The sequence below is a fragment of the Mustela lutreola genome, chromosome 9, assembly GCF_030435805.1.
Source record: "Mustela lutreola isolate mMusLut2 chromosome 9, mMusLut2.pri, whole genome shotgun sequence".
NCBI classification, from domain to species: domain Eukaryota; kingdom Metazoa; phylum Chordata; class Mammalia; order Carnivora; family Mustelidae; genus Mustela; species Mustela lutreola.
The window spans coordinates 96,530,824-96,551,490 of NC_081298.1; the positions used below are offsets into that span (position 1 = coordinate 96,530,824).

Here is a 20,667-nt window from a genome sequence, read left to right on the forward strand (position 1 = left end):
GCTGGGCTCTGATTTGTATTATCAGCTTGGCCCAGGAAGGCACATGGGTTCACAATCTCTAGTCGAGCTGAGGCAAACATATAGATGTAGGTGGCAAGTTTAGCACTGTTGTGTACAGGTGCTGTTTGCGTAGATTTTCAATTGTGCAGGGGTGTTGGTGCGTCTAAGCCCCACATTGTTCAAGGGTCAACTGTTCTAGAAACTCTTGGTAGATACTTTCAAATAACAATTCTCTCTCCAGGTTCTGACATGCTTCATTAGGGGATAGCAATTCCAGATGAGCTACAGTTAATGATTCATTCATTCATGAAATACCTGTTGAGTACCTACTAAGTGCCAGGCACTGTACCATAAAGTCAATGAACAAAAGTAGACAGAGGCACTCCCCTAATGAGCTTACAGTCTAAGGAGTGTGGGGGGAAGAGAAGAGCCAAACACTGATCAAATAATTATAAAGGTAAATGCAGGATTGCAACCTGTGATCAATACTATGAAAGACAGGTGCTCAGTGGTCTGAGCAACTTAGCCTCTTCTCTGGGAGGGTGAGTTAGTGATGGAAGGCTTTTGCAATCTGAAGGAAGGTAAGATAAAGCTTTCATGGCAGAAGTGCTGTAGAGCTGGAAACAAAATCTGTGGCTTGGGTACACAACAGGAGGGGATGTGGTATGAAATGGGCCTGGAGAGGTTAAAAGGAGCCCACTTATGGAGTGTTTTATAGACTGCATGGGTTCTTATCATTTCAGTCAAAGTTGGAGGGGAAAGATTGAGAACCACTGCCGAAACAATTTCTTTAAATACCAAATTAAGGGTAAAATTTTCTTTGTATTTTTTTAAGACTAAAAAAAATCTTTTCCTTTTATTTCTCCATATGCTTTCTGTTTCTGAGAAAGAGAATGAATGCTTTTCTCTTTCTGACTTTTAAGTACTTAAGCAATTCCTGCATCCTGAGGTGTCTACGGCCCAGTTCATGACACTTTTTTCCCCTTTTAAACAGTCCGATGGTTTTTTTGTTTTTAAATTTACCTTAGCATTCCCTATGTTTTCCCTATGGCTTATTTAACATTTGACCCTATAAATATGTGTGTGTGTGTGTGTGTGTGTGTGTGTGTGTGTGTAATGCGTACACAGACACACATAAATATATATAGATATGTATATGTACATTTGTTAAAGCAACCAGATTAGGCCCAAGATGGAGTTCCTCATGATAAACCCCATGTCAGCAAATCAAAACTTAGTTTCCATGCTTGGTTCTTCTGGAAAAGGAAGACTTAGGTCAACCAGTCAATGCTTGCCTGATCAGTATAAGTTATCTAACCAGGCTCTAAAACTTCCCTTTGCTCCATATAGGGAAACTAACCCCGCTTTAACCAATTAGCAGATGTCCAGTAAAACTTCCTTATTCCTGCTCACTTTGGTCTATAAAAATCTCTTGACTTGTACAGCTCTTCAGAGCAGCTTTCTGTCTATCTGCTGGGTTGGATGCTACCCAATTCATGAACTGTTGAATAAAGCCAGTAAGACCTTTATATTTACTCAGCTGAATCTTGGGTCTTTAACACACTTGTTTTTAAAACAAGACAACAGGCCCCAAATGGAGTCACTATTGCTAAGCCCTACATCATCAGACCAAGACACTTCTGGCTCTCCCTGAAATGGAATCTTAAACTAGTCAGTCAGGAATTGCCTGATCAATTAGTTAAGTAATATGCCTGATAGATCACTGCCATCTCCTAAAGGGAAGTGATCCTGGGATCATGATCTGAGCCCAAGGCAGACACTTACCCAACTGGGCCACCCAGGCGCCCCATGATTCCCCCTTTTAACATGACTTAGTCCCTTTCACGGCTCATAGTCAAGAACTCCTGTGTGGTCTAAATAAACCTCTGTTTATTAGTCATAGTAAAACCAGGGAAAGGAAGATGGAGCTGGGCCAAGTGGTAAAATACACAACTACTGAGGAAAAAAAAAGTAGGAACTGGGGGAGAGAAGTGAGAGGAAGAGGAGCAGTGGAAGAAAGGTAGGGAATAAATGGATAACAGGGAAAACTGGGAAGAAAAAGAGGTTAAAGAGAATCCTCCCAGAAAGCCAGTTTGACTCAATCCTTCTGAACAAATTCCTGTCCCCACAGTGTTCGTGTTTTGTGTTAATTCGGAATTTAGACAGCCATTAGTACTTAACTACTTTGACCCTGTTAGACTTTTGCTCCATTTAGTGTTCCACTGCAAGGGGACACAAGAATCTGTCTGTGGTGCCTTTAGGAATTTTGTGTGGAGCTTTCCCTGTGCAGGAGTGTCCACAAATGTTATCTGAAGGGGGACTCAGGACTGAGGTCCTAAAGGAGGTTGTGGTGCAATTTTCAGTGACACAACCTCATTTCTGAATATTTTAATCTTGGCCAAGCCTCTTGTTCTGTTCTAGGGGAGCCTCTGCTAATCTAGTCATGTAGAGTTTACTACATTATTGATGAGTGGAGATAGAGATGATCTAATCCAACCTCGTTTTGGCTTGACTGCATTCTGTTGTGCGTAAATTAACCACCTCGTGTGTCTTTTAACTTCCTCAACTGCAAAGTTAAAATATTACCTACTCCAGGGGCACCTGAATGGCTAGGTCAGTTAAGTGTCTGCTTTCAGCTCGGGTCACAATCCCAGAGCTCTGGAATCAAGCCCCACATGGGGCTCACTGCTCAGTGGGGAGCCTGCTTCTCCCTTTCCCACTCCCCCTGCTTGTGCTCTGTCTCTCTGTCACTCTCTCTGTCAAATAAATAAGTAAAATATTAAAAAAAAATATTACCTACTCCAAAAAGGGTATTAAGAGAATGTTACTCAGTACATAAATACATAAATGTAGGAGCACATGAAAAAGAATGAATCATGCACACAGAAAATGCTAAAAAATGTGAGCTACTAGAACTGACTTAGATTAAAACTGTTACTGCAAATATGAATGTTCCTCTATGTCCGGTTCAGACTTTGGTGTGGGGACTAATCAGGGGTGGAGTGTATTCTAAAGGCCCTTTTCAGGTGTCTGTGAAGTCACACCTATTTTCCTAACAATTCTAAGAGGTTATTTGCCCTTTTCATTCTCATTTCTCAAGAACAGGCAGAGGAATTTCCAGATCTATGGGATAAGTGCTAACGTTAACATACAGAAGCAGCTGGAGAAACCAGTGGTCTTCTATAAAAGACTTTTTTTGGGGGTGGGGGGAAGCCTGTTTTAAAACGTTATTTATGTTAACGTATATTAGTTATCGTAAATTGAATTCTGAAACTTTTAATTTCAGAATTAAACCACAGAAACCAAAGCTCTTCGGGGTCCTCAGTAATTTCTAAGACCGTAAAGGGAGCCTGCGAACCCAAAGTTTGAGAGCCAACGCTCTGGTGCAACTCGTGACTGAACAAGCGTGGACGGCTTGTGACCTCGACGATTTTTATTTGTGGTTTCCTGTCAGGACTGAAATTCTTCGATCTCTGCTTGCCAAGGTCCTACCTCCTTCGAGGGCATCTTGTTCTCTTCAGCACTGGTCCAGATTTCACGCCCCTCTCGGTACCCTGTTTTCCGCCCGCTGGACCTCCCGGGGACACCCGGGCCTCGCACGCGCCCCTGACCTTCTCAGTCCTCTCTGTCACTCGCTTATCACTTGACTGAGACTCTCTTGAAGGTCGGGTCTTGGGTTTCTCCAGACCGACGAGCTCCTCCAGGCACTAGCTCGGCTCAATCACATTCAATCACTAAAGGACGGTGCCCGGGGTCAACTAGGCCTGACCGCGCTCACCAGGACCGAGAAGAAGTGTACACGCGAGCCTAAAGGCACAGTACACTCAGAGCCACCACGCCTTGAGCCGGTCTCCGCCCTCCGGGAGTCCCGGGAGCGTCCAGCCACGTAAAGGGCGGAGCCACGCGCCCATTGGGGGCGTGGCTCCCAGCGCGCGCGGGAAAGGGGCTGGCGTCGCTTGCGCGCGCACAGTCGGCGGCCGCGCGCAGCACGCTCGGGGCCCGGATGGCGGCGGCGGCGGCTGGGAGCGGGACGCCCCGGGAGGAGGAGGGGCCCAGCGGGGAGGCGGCTGCTCCGCAGCCCCAAGCTCCGACGAGCGCGCCCGGGGCTCGTCTCTCGAGGCTGCCTTTAGCGCGAGTGAAGGCTTTGGTGAAGGCCGACCCCGACGTAACCCTCGCGGGACAGGAAGCCATCTTCATTCTGGCACGAGCCGCGGTGCGGCGGGAGCGTCGGGGCCACACGGGGTTGCCGAGCGGAGTGGAGGCCAGGGGCGGGGCCTCGAGTAGCTTTCGGGGGGCGGGGCGTAGCGGCGACTGGAGCGACTTGGGGAGGCGGGGAAGCGAGGAAGTAGGAGAGGGTCTGGACTGGGGGTGAGGAGGTGAGGAAGGTGCGGGTCAGGAGGTGAGGAAGTGAGGAAGGTGCCGAGAGGAAGCGTCGGAGGGAAGACTAGGAGAAAGACGTAACAGACCTGCCTCGTCATAAGGGGTTTGCACAACGACTTCAAGTTGCATTTTGAGTGTCTGACTTAACTTGTAAGAGTGTCAAGTGAAGGAGTGGGGATCTATAGGCGAGGGGGGAACGTGTCTTGGGCTACCACGTTAGGGGGAAAGGGAATAATAGACGCTCATGAAGTCCGGGACAGAAAACCTCTCCAGAGCCGCCCTTACTCCCTTCCCACCACTCAAATAGAAGTGCTCACCAGAATTGTGCTAGAACCCATTGATTCAATTCTCCTTGTTCCCCTCATAGGAACTGTTTGTGGAGACCATTGCAAAAGATGCCTACTGCTGTGCTCAACAAGGAAAAAGGAAAACCCTCCAGAGGAGAGATTTGGGTAGAGTGTCACTGCAGTATTCAGTATCTGGGGGCAAAGAAGGGAGGGCTGGGGCAGGTTTCCCTCTCACTGCTGGAGAAGCCATCACTGTAAGGTCAGAGGTCTCTCCCTATGATGTCTTCTGTTGGACTGCCACAGTGAGAGAAAGACCTAGCTTTTAGAGTCCCTATGCTTTTGAGTGGCAGGAGAGGTGGTGGGGTAGGTAATGAAGGGAGTCTAAGTGTTGCTAAAGCTAACTAGACCGCTTTGTACCTTTTGCCATGTTGTACCAGGCTGGGCACTTCTTTTTCCCCTAGAAGCCGGGAGTTTGATTTCTGTCTCTTTAGTTGGTAACCCCTGTGCCTGTGTAAGCTTTCGTATACCTTAATCCTGCTTTCCCTTCTATTTTGCTAGATTCTTCTTTGATGGCTTTCAGAGCAAAAAGGTTCCCCCCACGCAACAGGGTTTACCTAGAGTTTTCCTACTTTTATAGAGAGACAGCTGATATGTAAGATTTGGTGGTGGAGTAGAAATGGACCTCATGGCAGCAAGGGACAAAGTTTATAAATGCCCTTATTTGCATAAAGCGTCATGCCCTTTTTTTATGTGGGTTGTGGCTTTTTAAAGGGGTTGATGTCCAAATGACCAGAATTAGTCAAGTGTCCTTTTACTGTGTGTTTCAGATAATGCAATAGAGGCTGTGGATGAATTTGCTTTTCTGGAAGGTGAGTTCTTTGTCAGTTGGTAACCATTTCCACCTGTCTCTTTCATGCCCCATGATCTGAGTTCAAAACCTTATAAAACTGCTACCTGGTTCTTCTTAGGGATAATTCTTTCTGTCTATTTTCTATTAAGTTGGGAAAAACTAATGTTGAATCTAGTGAGACTTAGCAATTCTGATTCTCATGGGTAGCTAGAACTTTTCCCTGAAAATTGCTAATTATAAAAAATGAGAGGGTATATAAAGATCCTGGTGGGGTTAGGTGGATTAAGAAGATTCTTACTTTGATCACCATTCCCCTCATGTAATGCTATATATAATCTTCCCTTCACCATAATGCTAGAGATCAGAAACAATTGCCAACATTTAAAGGGTTGCTTCTTGCTCTTTTTTCTTCTTCAGCGATCTGTATAAAGTCATTATTTTGCCACTGGAGATTGTAATTGCCTTCTGTCTAAAGAACTTTGGGTTAACTCATGTACTACGTCTTGTCATTGAAGTAAAAAATATTTGAGATACTTTATTTTAGCTATCTTTTCTCAGATGGATATCTGTTTCTCTGATAATTCCTAAATCTGATCAGCTTATTTTTCCTGGCACATTTTCTGATTGAATATGAGAGAGCCATGCACTTTCAGTTCGTTCTCACCTTTACAATACCGGGGCATTCTCATTATCTCCTTAAAGCCTCATTACCTTCAGGAATCCTTTCTGGATATATTTATTTCACTATTTCTCCTCGTTTGTTTTGTATATCAGCCTGGGCCTCTCACTCTTTTGTTACATTTCTTTTAAATGTGTTTGAAGATACATTCCCATGGCTAGCTTTAAGTCTAGATTATTGAGTATTCTTTCAATTTGTAGATTTTTTTTTTTTTAAACAAATTTTATTTATTTGACAGAGAGATCACAAGTAGGCAGAGAGAGAGAGGAGGAAGCGGGACTTGATCCCGGAACCCTGAGATCATGACCTGAGCCGAAGGTAGAGGCTTAACCTACTGAGCCACCCAGGCGCCCTTAATTTGTAGATCTTTCTTTTTTTTTTTTTTTTTTTTTAAGATTTTATTTATTTATTTGACAGAGAGAAATCACAAGTAGATGGAGAGGCAGGCAGAGAGAGAGAGGGAAGCAGGCTCCCTGCTGAGCAGAGAGCCCGATGCGGGACTCGATCCCAGGACTCTGAGATCATGACCTGAGCCGAAGGCAGCGGCTTAACCCACTGAGCCACCCAGGCGCCCCAATTTGTAGATCTTTCTTAACACTTTTCTGCTTACTCATTTTTCTTTCTTTCTTTCTTTTTTTTTTTTTAAGATTTTATTTATTTATTTGTCAGAGAGAATGAGCACAGGCAGAGGCAGAGGGAGAAGCAGGCTCCCTGCTGAGCAAGGAGCCCAATGTGGGACTCGATCCCAGGACACTGGGATCCTGACCTGAGCCAAAGGCAGCTGCTTAACCAACTGAGCCACCTGGGCGTCCCTACTTACTCATTTTTCTTAAAAAGAACTTGTTAATTGCCTCCCTGAGGAAGGCAGCTTCTTGTGACTGACTTCCCATCAGTTCTCCAAACTTGTTCAGAGTCTACTGTACCTCCTCATTTTTAATTACCAGCTTTTCAAAGGATATACAATCAGATTTGCATTTTAAAGACTTAACACTGCAGACCTCTGGATAATGAATTGGAAGGTGCCAGGCATAGAAGTGGAGAGATCTCAAGTAGTTTTCTACTCTGGTCTCTACTATGGCATAGTACTTAGCTTGGATTTTTAATAAATGGTTACTTATTGAGTGGTAGATGTATTCATTCATCTTTTGATCCAATAATCTCAGTAATTACATTCATCTGCTCTGCCTACATTAGTAGATCTGAATTTTGGCCATTTTAGCCATTGCAGATTCAGTCAGTATTATATTTTGTACTTGGTAAAGTAAATGTTCTCATGTCCTTAGATGTATATGCTCTAAGTAGAAAATTATTTTTTTCTTTTTTTATCAAGGCAGTATATATCCATGCTTGAAAATCAGTTATCTAATGGCTTATAATGAAAGACAGCTGCTGCTCCACACTCTTGTTGTTTTGTTTTTAGCTTTCAGGTGGTGACTTAAATTTCTAAATAATACGATTCATCCTTGATTTTTCAACTCCAGATGTTATATATTAACTTCTTGCTGTGATAAATGAAGATTTAGGTAACCTATACTGCTCCATAAATCCTTCCTTTCTGATTTTTGGAAGTTCTATCATTATTTTTAGTTCCTTTATTACTTTTACAGTTTACATAACATACTAAAATATCTTCTTTTTTTTTGTTGTTGTTGTTAACTCCCCACTTTGGAAGGTATGACTATTAGTGGACCCATCCTTTCCTTTCACATTTTTTAGCCAACTTGTAGCTTTTACTTGGTGTCATCTATACTATACTTTGACATCGTGAAGACTGAAATGTACCGTGTTATCCTAGCTAAATCTCCCATGCTTTACATATCAGTTGAGTGTGGTAGTTGAAAACCAGTACTGTGAACAGTTCTCCGAACATGGGAAACTTCCTTTACCTCTTCTATCCTTTCATCTCTCATAGAGGTGCCTTCCCTGCAGGCAACTGTTATTAGTCTCTTGTGTAAGTTTCCAGATATTTTATGCAGATGAGTTTATGTGTGTATATTTTTTTCTTTTTTTTAAAAAAGATTTTATTTATTTATTTGACAGAGAGAGATCACAAGTAGGCAGAGAGGCAGGCAGAGAGAGAGAGGAGGAGGCAGGCTCCCCGCTGAGCAGAGAGCCTGACGCGGGACTCGATCCCAGGACCCTGAGATCACAACCCGAGCCGAAGGCAGCGGCTTAACCCACTGAGCCACCCAGGCGCCCCTATGTGTATATTTTTTCCTAAGCCTTTCCTTATGAACACAGATGACAAATGTAAAGTCAATAAATAACAAAACGAACACCATTGCAACCGCTAGCTAGGTCAAGAGATAGAATAGTGTCAGCCCCCAGAAACTCCATATATATTCTTTTTTCATGGCAGATCTTTCCATCCCCTTTCCTGACATAACAGTTTCCTGACTTTTTGGTAATTACTTGATTTTCTTTATAGTTTCACCACATATGCATGCATCCTTAAACAGTTGATTTGGTTTAATATTTTTTTGAACTTCCTAAAAATGTAACCAGACCACTGTATGTATTCATTGATCATCTTCTGTCCTGGGGCTGTTTTCTTTAGGTTAATGCATTTATGAGATCATCTGTGTGGTTGCACATATCTCTTGTTTTCTGTGCTGTGTGACATACTATTGTGTGACAGTATTACAGTTGAACCACTTTAATGTGGATATTTGGATAACTTTTTTTTTCTGTTACTAACAATGCACTATTAATGCTTTGTCCTCAGCTTGCCTTCTCCTCCCTCATGACTATGAACATTCTTACACATATTTCTTTAGGGGAGTGTGCATGTGTGTGTGGATAAAATTGCTGGGACATAGTATATGTATATCTCCCTCTTTTGTAGATATTGCTGAACTTCCTGCATACCTGATTCACATTTCTACCTAGAGTATATGATAATTCTCATTACTCCTCATTCTCACCAACACTTGGTATTTAGTTTTTCCGGTCTGGTAGGGATGTTAATGATAATTGCATAGTACTTTTATTTCCCATTGCCCTGATTACTGGTGACATCTTTTCATATGCATGTCCTTTTTCTGAGGTAGGGTGGTGTCTTATTTTTATCTTGGATATTTTGTCTTTTTCCTTACTGATTTATAACTGTATCTGTGATTATATGTGTGTGTGTATGTGTGTATGCTTTTTGTTTTTTATTTTTTCTGAATGTGAATCTTTTTCATCATATGGGAAGCAAATATCTTTTCCAGGTTTATGACTTGTCTTTTCACCCTTTAGGGTATCTGTTGATAAATCAGTTCTCAGTTAAACATAGTCAAATGTATTAATTTTTTCTTTATAGGTAATGCTGTTTGTTTCCTGTTTAAGACTTTTTTCCCTGCCCCAAGATCATGAAGTCATTCTCCTATATGCTAAAATTTTTTTAGTTTTCTTGTCTTTCGTAAAACTACAGTTGAGTTTTCTGTGTATCAGACTCCCTGCTGAGCCTGATGCCTGCTAGCTTCCAGGACTCAGGGATCATGACCTAAGCTGAAGGCAGATGCTTAACTGGCTGAGCTACTCAGGCACCCCATTATTTCTTATTTGAATGGTAGAATTCACCAGTGAAGTCATCTGGGGTAGAATTTTCCTTGTGGGAAGATTTATGATTGATTAAATTTTTTTGGATGATACTGGGATCTTTCTGATTTTATTTTATTTTATTTTTTGAGGCAGTCCTGTCCTGTTTCCCCCCACTTGAGTTATGGTTTTTCTAGGGATTTTACATTTATCTAAATTTTCAAATTTGTTGGCATAAAGTTCTTCATAATATAGCTGACCCTTGAACAGCATAGGTTTTTTGTTTTTTAAATTTTATTATTTTTTATAGTAATCTCTATACCCACTATGGGACTCAGACTCATGAGCTCAAGTTCAGAAGTGCATGCTCTTTTGATTGAGCTAGCCAGGCGCCCCAAGTGGACTGTTTTTTTTTTTTTTTTTTTTTCTTTCAAGTAGGCTCCTTGCCCAGTGTTGGGCTAAGTCGCATGTTTGGGGCACCTGGGTGGCTCAGTCTATTAAGTGTCCAACTCTTGATTTCAATTCAGGTCATGATCTCAGGGCTGTAAGATCTGAGCCCTGCATGGGGCTTGAGATCCCACTCCCCCCACGCCCCCACTCACTTGCCCACTCTTTCTCTAAATAAAATGCTTTAAAAAAATGAAGGAAGAAAGGAAGAAAGTCATATACCCTACTGACTGAGCCAACCAGGTGTCCCAAAGAGCACAGGTTTGAACTGTGTGGATATGTGGGGATTTTTTTACAGTATAGCACTGTAAATGTATTTTTCCCCATATTTTCTTAATATTTTCTTTTTTCTAGGTTACTTTATTGTAATAGTACAGTATGTAGTACATATAATATATAAGATATGTGTAATTGGCTATGTTATTGGTAAGACTTCTGGTCAACAGTAGGCTATTAGTAGTTAAGTGTTTGAGACTTTTTGTAAGTTAACCATTGTTACTTCTGATGGTGCTTTTTGCCTTAAAGAGTACTTTTTCTAATACTTTTATGAGACTGACACGCTACCTACTCCACTGAGGCACCTTGTCTAATACTTTTAAAACTTACCAGCTTTCTTTGTTAGTATTTGCATAGTATGTATTTTTTTTTAATCTTTCTATTTTTACCTGTCCATGTTTGTAAACAGAAGATAATGGGGTTATTTTTTAGAATTTAGGCTTACAGTCTTTTTTTCTTTAACAGGAGCACTTTGTTCATTTATGTTTAATGTAATTAGCAATATATATGTTTTTTTTTTAATATATATAGGTTTAAATCTACCATATTATTTTGTCTTCCTATTTGTCCTCGTATATGTTTCATTTTTTCTTCCAAATTTTTGCCCTTTTTAAGTGTAGTTTATTATTTCATTTTTTTCCTCCCTCAGGAAATTATATACTTTATTTTAATTGTTACTTTATCAGTTACTGTATGCATTCTTATTTTATCAGAGCCCAAAGGTAGTACCTTTATACTTGTCCTCAAGAAAACAGGATCTTAGAACTATTAACTCTATACAAGGCCTTCTTCCCCATACTTGCTATTATTGTCATGCATTTTTGTTTTGTTTTTGTCAATCCACATAAGGCACTGTTACTGCTGTATTATACAGGCAAGGATATATGAATTTATCCACATATTTATACTATCTTTGCCCCTTTTATATTTCTGTTTCTCCCTTTGTGATAGTTTTCTTTCTTTCTGAAGTAAATCCTTTAGAACTCCTTTAGTATGAGTCTGTGTTTTTGTGGGGGGTTGGTATAAAAAAGCCTTTTTTTTTTTCATTGTTAAAGGCATCTTGCTGGGGTGCCTGAGTGGCTCAGTTGGTCAGGTGGGGAGCCTGCTTCCCCCCTCCCTCTGCCTGCCTCTCTGCCTACTTGTGATCTCTCTGTCAAATAAATAAATTAATTAAATAAAGTCTTTAAAAAAGGTGTCTTGCTGAATATAGAATTTTAGGTGGAAAGTTATTTATCATGTTGAAGCTCTCATTCTGTTTTTTGGCTTCCATTGTTTCTGTTGAGAAATCACTGTTAATCTGTTAATCTTTTGAAGCTAATTTGTCCTTTTTTGTAACTTTTAAAGATTTTATTTATTTATTTGAGAGAGAGAGTGTGTGTGAGAGAGACAGAGAGAGCATGAGAGGAGAGGGGAGAAGGTCAGAGGGAGAAGCAGACTTCTCAATCCTGGGTCTCCAGGATCATGACCTGAGCTGAAGGCAGATGCTTAACCGACTGAGCCACCCAGGCGCCCCATTTTTTGGTTACTTTGAAGATTTTGTATTTGTCTTTGATTTCTCTGTAGTTTCTCTTGGATGTAGCTATGTGCATATTACCCTTTCTGGTCTGCTTAGGCTTCTTAAATCTATAGATTAATATCTTTTATCTGTTTTGGAGAAGTGTCAGCTAGTATCTTTTCAGATAATGGCTCTGCTTTGTTCTTTCTTCTTTCTCATTAGGATTCCCATTGAATGTATATTAAAGCACAGTCATAATTTTGCCTCTCCATGCTGCATTCTGTGTAGTTTTTTTTTCTGATCTAGCTTAATTCTTTCTCTCATGGTCTTGTCTCCTTTAAATTTTCCTGTTGATTTCTTAGTTTGCTTTTGTTTTTGTATCTTCAGTTCTGTGAATTCCATTTGCTTTTTTTTCAAATCTATTTTGTCTCTTGTTACTGTATTTGCTCCAGATGTTTTGAAGCTTGTCTTTTTTTTTCTTTAAGCAAAGTAAATGCAATTGTTTTATAGTCTCTGTCCAGTCTAATATCCACAGTCTTTTGAGGCTGCTTATTTTTTTTTTTTCCTGACTTGTTCCTTTTGATATTGCTTCATGGTCTTTTTTCCTCTTTATACTTAGTTATCTTGGTGTGTTGGTCATTGTAATTGAAAAAATTATTTGTTGGCTAGTTTGAGGCCTGTATGATGAAATGTTTCTCCAAAGATTTTCAGTTGCTGCTGCAAGGCACCTAGGGGAGTTTGTAAATTCAGGATCTCCTTAATCCAAATTCAGGATCTCTTTAATCCTAATCCAAGACTTGAGGATTCTTGGTTCACTGTGTTAATAAATACATGTGAACCCTGACTGTAAGTCTGTGAGGGGGCTGATTTAATTCTAATCTAGCTTTACTCTGGGGGTATAACCTTTTGGGACTGCACTTTTTAAAAAATCTGACCTTCCCACTTGGGCAGAATCTTAGATTTGACTCAGCTAACATTTCTCAGCTCTGTCTTTTGGACTGGCAAATGACCTCAGGGTAAAAGCAGATTTGGAGGCTGGGTTTACTTTGTGTTCTTGCTTTCTCTAGATCTTGGATTTTACTTTCATTGATGCTTTCAGTGCTTGAAGGATTTTCTTATTTCAGTCAGCTTTATCATTCGATTTTAGCGGGAACTTGGCCTTTATCACAAGAAGAAGCTGTTTCTTTTTTTTTTTTTTTTAACTTAGAGGTATTTTTGCTTTGTTTTCTTATATGTTCTTTTCTCTGCATTATCTGTTTTATTCTAGGTGTTTTTTTTAAATGAATTTTAGTTTTTCCTTTCATTTTGCAGTTTGCCCAGTAATTTTCATACTGTTTAGGATTGAGGGAGTAAGAAGGCTGTTTGGAAGCTGTATATACATGGGAAGGTGGTTTTTTTTTTTTGCTTGGCAATGGGACTTGAGTGTGGGCAGAGGTGGGACCAGATGTTATGCTGGGGCCCTGAATGCCTTACTATGGGACAGTAGCATTTCAGAGGCTTCGACAGTTCTGCAGATAATTTATTTAGTTTATTGGAAGAGAGCCATCTGATTTTTTTTTCCATTTAGCTTTAAATGTTTGTCCTTTTGGTAATGCTACAGGCTGGAAGGGATGTAGGGAAGTGGGGCCAACTATTTCTCATGTCGACCCTCAAGTCATTAATCCTTTCTAGCCTGTGCTGCTTTCTGTCGTTCCTGGTGTCTGTGTCTGCCTGGAGACTGTCCATGAGTCTCTTGGGCAGATGGGCTCCCACCTCTGCTGCTCCTTCTATTCATTCTAGGCTTATGTTTTTTCCCTGCTCTATTTATAAACATACTTCAATCAGATTTCTGTTATTCAGCTTTTTGATGAAATCTCTTAATTGCTGATAGACCCCATTATTATTTATACTTTTTAAAACCTTATTTTCTTTTGAATGGAATCTTAGATGGGAGGACATACAAACTTGTGGGCTCAGTCTCCCATCTTGATCTGGAACTTTCTCAGAAGATTATAAACTTTTGGCTTAGAAAACTTAATCTCATTTTTATTTTGTATCATGCTTTGTATGAAATTCTCAAGTGCTCATTAACTAACATGGCAACTTCTTTGCCCTTTCCCCACCTCTAATTCTAACTCTGGACCAGTATGCTTAATTCCCAGCTGCCCAATTTCCATAGTGACATGTTTATCCTCTGAGATCTTTTGAATGGCTCTTCCTCAAAATGAGTATTTTGGTCTTAGAGAACTGCCAGTACCAATGCAGTTTCCCCTTGAACTTTGCCCAGTCTGTTAAACTTATCCAGTTCTTGAGGTACCTTGCTTTATTTGTTGCTCTTTGTTTTCTTTGTTTTTGTTTTTTTTTTAGGAACTTTGGATTGATGGCTGAGCTCGGCAGTTTTGTGAGCTTTCACCTGCATCCTCTGGCCAGCCCCTCTCCTGCAGGCCTCTGCCTTGAAGAACAGACTGTTTGGAATATTGTACTTACATGCTTTTCCTGTTCTACCATCATCTAAACTGGGATAAACAGAGGTCTCACCTGTTAGCTTTTCTTTACACGGTCTTCCACTACTATGTCTTCCATTTCAGGCTTGGATGCAGCCTCTTTTGAGGCAGAGGAAAAGAAAATGATTTGTGTAGGTTGCCTAATGAATGATGAGGACCATAATAAAGGTCTCTGATCAGTTTCAACCTAGTGTGTTTTATAATCTTGCCTTTGTCCTTGCCATGATGACTGGAGAGCCACCATGCCCACAGACCATCTGATCTTTCTTGCCAGCTGTTCTAAACCCCAGTCCTTTGATTTATATGCTTTTTCCCAATATGTCACCAGAATGTGATTTCAGAATTTATGGGATGTCACTTAAGGTTTTCAGAAGTTCAAATAAATGTGATCCTAGATTAAAATCAGTTAAATTTTAATAGCTTTATTGAGATATAATGCACATACTATACAGTTCACCCATTTAAAGTATACATTTCAATAGTTTTTAGTGTATTTTAGTGTATTCACAGATATGTGCAACTACTACCACAGTTAATTTGAAAATATCTCCATATTAATGGAATCATAAGATCTGTCGTATTATGTATCTGGTGTCTTTCACTTAGGTAATGTTTTCAGGGGTTGTTTATGTTATAGCATGTAGAAGTACCCATTCCTTTTATCTTTTAAATTATGGTAAAACATACATAACCTAACATTTGCTTTTTAAATTATTTTTAAGTGTACAGTTCTATGGCGTCAAGTACATTCACATTATTGTGCAATCATCACTGTCATCCATCTCCAGAACATTTTTCATCTTCTGAAACTGCAACTGTAGCCATTAAACAATAACTCCCAGCCTCCCCCACTTAGATCCTGGCTAAATTTTGGTTTTTAAGGGAAGGTCTGGGTGATCTAGCAAGAGGGAGGCAAAGTACTTGCAAAGTAGTGGTTAAGGAGAGCACCAGGAAACCAACTGAAACACTTGACCATTTTTCAGATTCATCTGTGGCCATTGTTTGAAATGCCCATTTCTGGACCTTGCTCCTCCAGGCTAATAAATTAGAATCTCAGAGGGTGGAGCCCCAAGAATCTCTTAGTTTTTTCAAATAAATTTCCCCAAGTAATTTCCTTCCTACCACTTGTCCACAGATCTACAGGAGGGCAGAGGGCAATAAAGTATGAATGTAGAAAGTCTGGATTAGAAAGGAAGTCAAGGAAAATAACAACCACCACTCTTTAAGAAGTAAGGGGAGTACCAGATTTTGTAGGTCATCTGGTGAAGGTCATCAAGGAAAGGACTGGACACAATGGTGTGGAGAAAGATTCAAAACCAAAGGAGGACCTCAGTGATAACTGTCAGCAAAGCTGTTGGTTGAATCTACTCAGTGTGATCTCTAGTAGTATATCAACATTCCTTGTCTGTACAATCCTCATAATGCTTGGTGCCTGGTTCATGGGCCTCTCATGGTTGAACTGATTCATCATTTATAAAGTAGCCATGTCTGGTAAAAAGTGGTTTGGAATGCTGTCATAAAGCCTTCAGGTGGCCTAGGAGTTCAGAGGCTCCTGCATTCCTGGGCCGTAAGCAGCAGGGGGAGGCTGACTCCCCGAACCCTTGGTGAAGGCAGCCACCCTTAGACCACGACTTCCTGGATATGTTCTGTTCTGCTAGATCAGGTTGAGGCTGTGACAATTTTAGGGATTAACTGAGTTTCCTAAGAAATGAATCCACTTTTCCTATGGATTCTGGCCCAGAAGCCTCCAGACTCTTTCTAAGCAGTGTATCCATCGCAATACAGAATTCTCGCTGCTCTTTGACTGCAGGTTGCTTGAACCTCAGAAACATGTTGTTCCTGTTTGCAAGATCTGGTGAAATGTGATGGAAACAAGTGTGAGGCTCTGCATAGAAGTGTAAGATCAAAGCCCTTTTCTCATAATGATAAGCTCCAGTATGTGAGCGATGGTAGATCGCCCCAGGAATTTGGACATAAACTAGGAACATTGCCCCTTGAAAGTAGAACCTCTAAGTCAAACATTTCAGAGGCTGAATCGCTCCAAAACTCAACTAGATCTGATCAAATATATGAAGAATAGTGTACCAGTCAGCAGAGGGCAGTGGTTAGTTATGGGAGAGAGGAAGGAGTTCCAGAGACCAGTTGCTAGGTAGGGTTAGCTGGAAACTTAGCCAGTGCTCAGAGTCCTACGGTCCCACTGATAAGTTGTGTCAGCCTGTCCCATCAGGTGCCTTTCAGCACTGTAGTCCCATCCAACTCCCATTGTCTGTGGGGTCACTGTGGGATCTGGGCTCCTTCCATCTTACTGTTTTGTATTGCCTTCTATGTTGTACTGTCCAAGAGAACTTGCTGTGGTGATGGAAATGTTCTCTGTCCATCCAGGTGGTTGTAATGTAGCCACCTGCCACAGTAGCCACTGAGCAGTTGAAATGTGGAGCTAAACCTAATTGTAATTTTTTTACTTTAAAAATTTATTTTGTTTCAAGTTTTTGTTTAAATTATAGTTGGTTAACACATAGCGTAATATTGGCTTTAGGAGTATAAATTTTATATTTTACTTCATGTAAATAGCCAGAAGTCTCAGCCACAGCATCTTCTCCTTGGAACTCTAAACTGTGGAACTGTGGGCGCAATAACGTTTTTAAGCCTCAGTGACAATAACAGTCACTATTCCGTAAGGAGGGTCACAGAATTGTTGCGGTAAAGCCCTCAGCACTGTGGGGCACATAGTACTAAGTCAACACTAGACATTGTTAAAAAAGCTTTCGCCAACTAGCGTCTTCAGCAATGCTACTGAGCAGTGAAGCCGTTTTTATTCTGAACGTCGCTCACCTATGGTAACAAAAGCTCTAAATAAGAAATGAGGGCTCCATCAAGCACACGTGAGGGAAATACCATAAACAGATGTGTCTCCATATCACCATCAAGCTTCATTAATGAGAGTCTGCTTCTGAGGAAAAGGTTCATTTTGATGTGCTGACGATCCCAGGTTTCTTAGCTTGAGACATCTTCACTGAACTTATTAATGTCAATGTGAAGGACCTCTTTGGAGATGCCAGGGAGCTGTTACCCAAGACAGACAACAAGCTCCTTTTGCTTTCTGCTCCCTAATTGAGTCTAGTACAGTGAGTGGAGAAAGACATGCTTTTTCAAATGTGTCTGCGCCCATCATTTCATGGTGTTTTCTTGAGGCGCTGCTAATTAGCACATCTCTACCTTATTAGAGATGATAAATGGAGACTGACCAGGCCTCCTCTGGGCAGAGAGAGTTGTAGAAATCATCTGTCCTCATCTCAGGGATGTCATGTCAGAGTGACACAAAGCAGAGATCAAAATTTGACTTTTTAAATTACACTAAAACGAATGAACTTACTAAAGACTCTCAGTGCATTTTAAAGAAATGTGCCCTTTCAGAGCAAGTAACTGTGAAACTGTATTTCAAAATGATGGGAAATTGCATTGCTTATTTGCCTTATCTACAAAAAGAAACGTTGAGCCTTTGGTGCTTTGGAATAGTAAAATACTCACCAGGTGATTGCTGGCTGAAAATCTTAGGGATAATTTTGGGGTTCCTCCTTATGCCACTGTTGCTGTATGGTGCAGCTAAAAGCAAGAAACCAAATTGTTTTTTCATCTAATTGTCATCCTTAACTGTGAATGACATGAATCACAGTTATTTCATGAAGCATTTTGTAAATGTGAAAAGGTCTGTAAGTCAGAAGTGTGTCCTAATAGAGAAAAATGCCAGACATAACTGAGTTGGGGAGAGAAAATCCTGAAGAGCTCATTGTCATGGGAAACTCTCAAGTTCAGAGCATACGACATAGACTGTGGCCTATTAGTAGACACTTAGACATAGGACAAAAGGAAACCCTAAGCCAGGGTGGCACTGGGAGATCGGAGAGGAGAGCAAATATGCCAGCAGGTGCCAGCATATCAGTATTTGTGCTAATAAGGATGAGTGAGGGTGCCTAGGTGGCTCAGTCATCAAGTGTCTGTCTTCAGCCCAGGTCATGATCCCCTAGGGTCCTGGGATTGAGTCCGCATTGGGCCCCTTGCTCAGCGGGGAGACCGCTTCTCCCCCTACCTCTCCTCCCCTGCTCGTGATATCTCTTTCTCACTCTGTAAGATAAATTATATATATATATATATATACACACACACACACACATATATATGTATATATATGTGTGTATATGTATGTATATATGTATATGTGTATATATATGTGTATATGTATATATGTATATATGTATATACATATATATATGTATATATATATACATATATATATATGTGTATATATATATGTGTATATATATGTGTATATGTATATATATATGTATATATATATGTATATATGTATATATACATATACACATATATATACATGACACATATATATACATGTATATATGTATATGTATATAAAATACATATATATATAAAAATACATGTATGTGTGTATATACACACATACATGTATTTTTTTTTTTAAAGGATGAGTGAGGTATTGATGGTGGTGTGCCTTAAGGTTCAGGAATGTAGCCTACGGGGCCCTGAGTGGCCGAACAGTCCTCCCCTCAGAGGATTTCACAAGGGGCTTCCTCTGTGTTAAGCTTCTGGAAAGGGCCTAGATTTATCTGAGGTTTGATTTCAATACTTTATATAGCTAGTGGTTCAGGAATGATGGTATAATCAGCCCTGAGGCAGGTGCCTGTTGAGGCTGGCAGGGGGAGCCAGGGGTTACAGGCTGGGATGGTTGCATTGTCCTCCTCCAGGTGACACTAAGAAAAGCCTGCCCAGGGGCACCTGGGTGGCTCAGTGGGTTAAAGCCTCTGTCTTCGGCTCAGGTCATGATCCCAGGGTCCTGGGATCAAGCCCCGCGTCGGGCTCTGCTCGGTGGGGAGCCTGCTTCCCTTCCTCTCTCTCTGCCTGCCTCTCTGCCTGCTTGTGACCTCTGTGTGTCAATTAAATAAATAAAATCTAAAAAAAAAGAAAAAAATGAAAAGCCTGCCCAGTATTCTGGTAGACAAGAGGAAACTGCAGGTGTGCTCCACTGATAATAAGAATTGTTACGGCAGATGTAAACTGGAGGGGAAATCCTAGGGCTGATCATGCCAAAGGCCAGGTCTGACCAGCTCTTCTGCTCGGAAGCCTCTGTGACTATTGGCCCTCAGGGTAGGGTCCGAGCTGCTTACGTAGACTTTACAAGGTCGTCATGAGGTTTTTGTGCTGATCCACCTTGCCTGTCCCTCTGTGCTCCTCCTTGCCCTCCTTGGCTCCAGCCACCTCATTTCCTGAGGGAGCTGTGGTCTCTGTGGCTCGGTGGGTGCTGTTCCTTCTACCTGCTGTACATTTCTGCTCATCCTCTTCTCTCTGTTTGCTGGCCCAACATGGATGGCTGGGAAACTTCCTGGCTTCCCTCTAGGTGACAGTGGGTGCCCTTCCCCTATGGCTCTCACAGGGCCCATCTCTCCCCATCCTAAAGCTCATCACACTGTTGGAATCAGTGCTTGGTGCCCTGTCTGTGTTCCCGTTAGACGGCCTGCTCTGTGAGGGGGGATGGCGTCTGCCTGCCACTCTGTTCTGGCCTCAGTGCCCCCACTCTGGCTCTGGTGTGAGATAGGTAAAAGATTTGTTGAAAAAATTGTGTTAAAATATTTATAGTTTAAAAAAGCGTATGTAAATCTATAATTACGATAAAAAAAAAACAAAAAACCCCTTAACAACACAGAAGATCAGTTCAAAAGTCTCATTCCCTTTAGTCCAGCTCCACCACTGAGCTCCCCATCCCTGTAGGGGTCCACTGTGGCCAGTTTGCTGTGCTCGCCTGTCAATTTTGTATGCATGCTCATTCATGCAGATGTAATCTTAAGGCGAAAAAGGGAAAAAACAAACCATATAATATAGTACAGCTGTGATCTATAGGATATATATATGGACACACACCCCATTTATAAGTGTTTATGTGTGTGTGTGTGCCATTAACGTTCTAAGTTGTAAGCAACAGAAATAAAACGGAGTGATTTTAAACAGAAAAGGAATTTAATGTCCAGTAGCTCATAGAATTGATGAGAGGCTGAAGAAGCAAGCATGGAAAAGTGGGAAGAATGTGAAGCTGGATGACTAGCATCACAGTCAGAGACCCCCACAGGGCAGATCTGTTGGGGACAAGTGGCTGTCCCCTGAGCCACGACTCCTCCACTGGGCCCTACCGCCTCCATCAGCGCCTCTCACTGCTGCTG

The 20,667-nt window shown here is 41.2% G+C and overlaps 1 protein-coding gene across 2 annotated transcripts; it reads left to right on the forward strand.

The window, feature by feature from the left end:
• The first annotated feature begins 3,948 nt into the window (after nucleotides 1–3,948).
• POLE4 (DNA polymerase epsilon 4, accessory subunit) lies at nucleotides 3,949–14,605 on the forward strand. Of its 2 annotated transcripts, XM_059188168.1 has the most exons (4): nucleotides 3,955–4,213; nucleotides 4,748–4,832; nucleotides 5,495–5,536; nucleotides 14,283–14,605. In XM_059188168.1, the coding sequence occupies exons 1-4, from the start codon at nucleotides 4,004–4,006 to the stop codon at nucleotides 14,294–14,296; spliced, it is 351 nt and encodes a 116-aa protein (XP_059044151.1). In that variant the 5' UTR covers nucleotides 3,955–4,003; the 3' UTR covers nucleotides 14,297–14,605. The 2 variants fall into 2 exon arrangements, with proteins under 2 accessions (XP_059044150.1, XP_059044151.1); XM_059188167.1 differs by lacking the exon at nucleotides 14,283–14,605 and having other exon boundaries at nucleotides 3,949–4,280; nucleotides 5,495–5,537.
• Nucleotides 14,606–20,667: the final 6,062 nt, after the last annotated feature.

What these genes read in the sequence shown, in the direction of transcription:
- POLE4 (XM_059188167.1), top strand. Translation starts at nt 4,004, where the DNA reads ATGGCGGCGGCGGCGGCTGGGAGCGGGACGCCCCGGGAGGAGGAGGGG. An exon ending in GGCCAGGGGCGGGGCCTCGA is followed by an intron (nt 4,281 to 4,747) that starts GTAGCTTTCGGG and finishes TTCCCCTCATAG; the next exon opens with GAACTGTTTGTGGAGACCAT.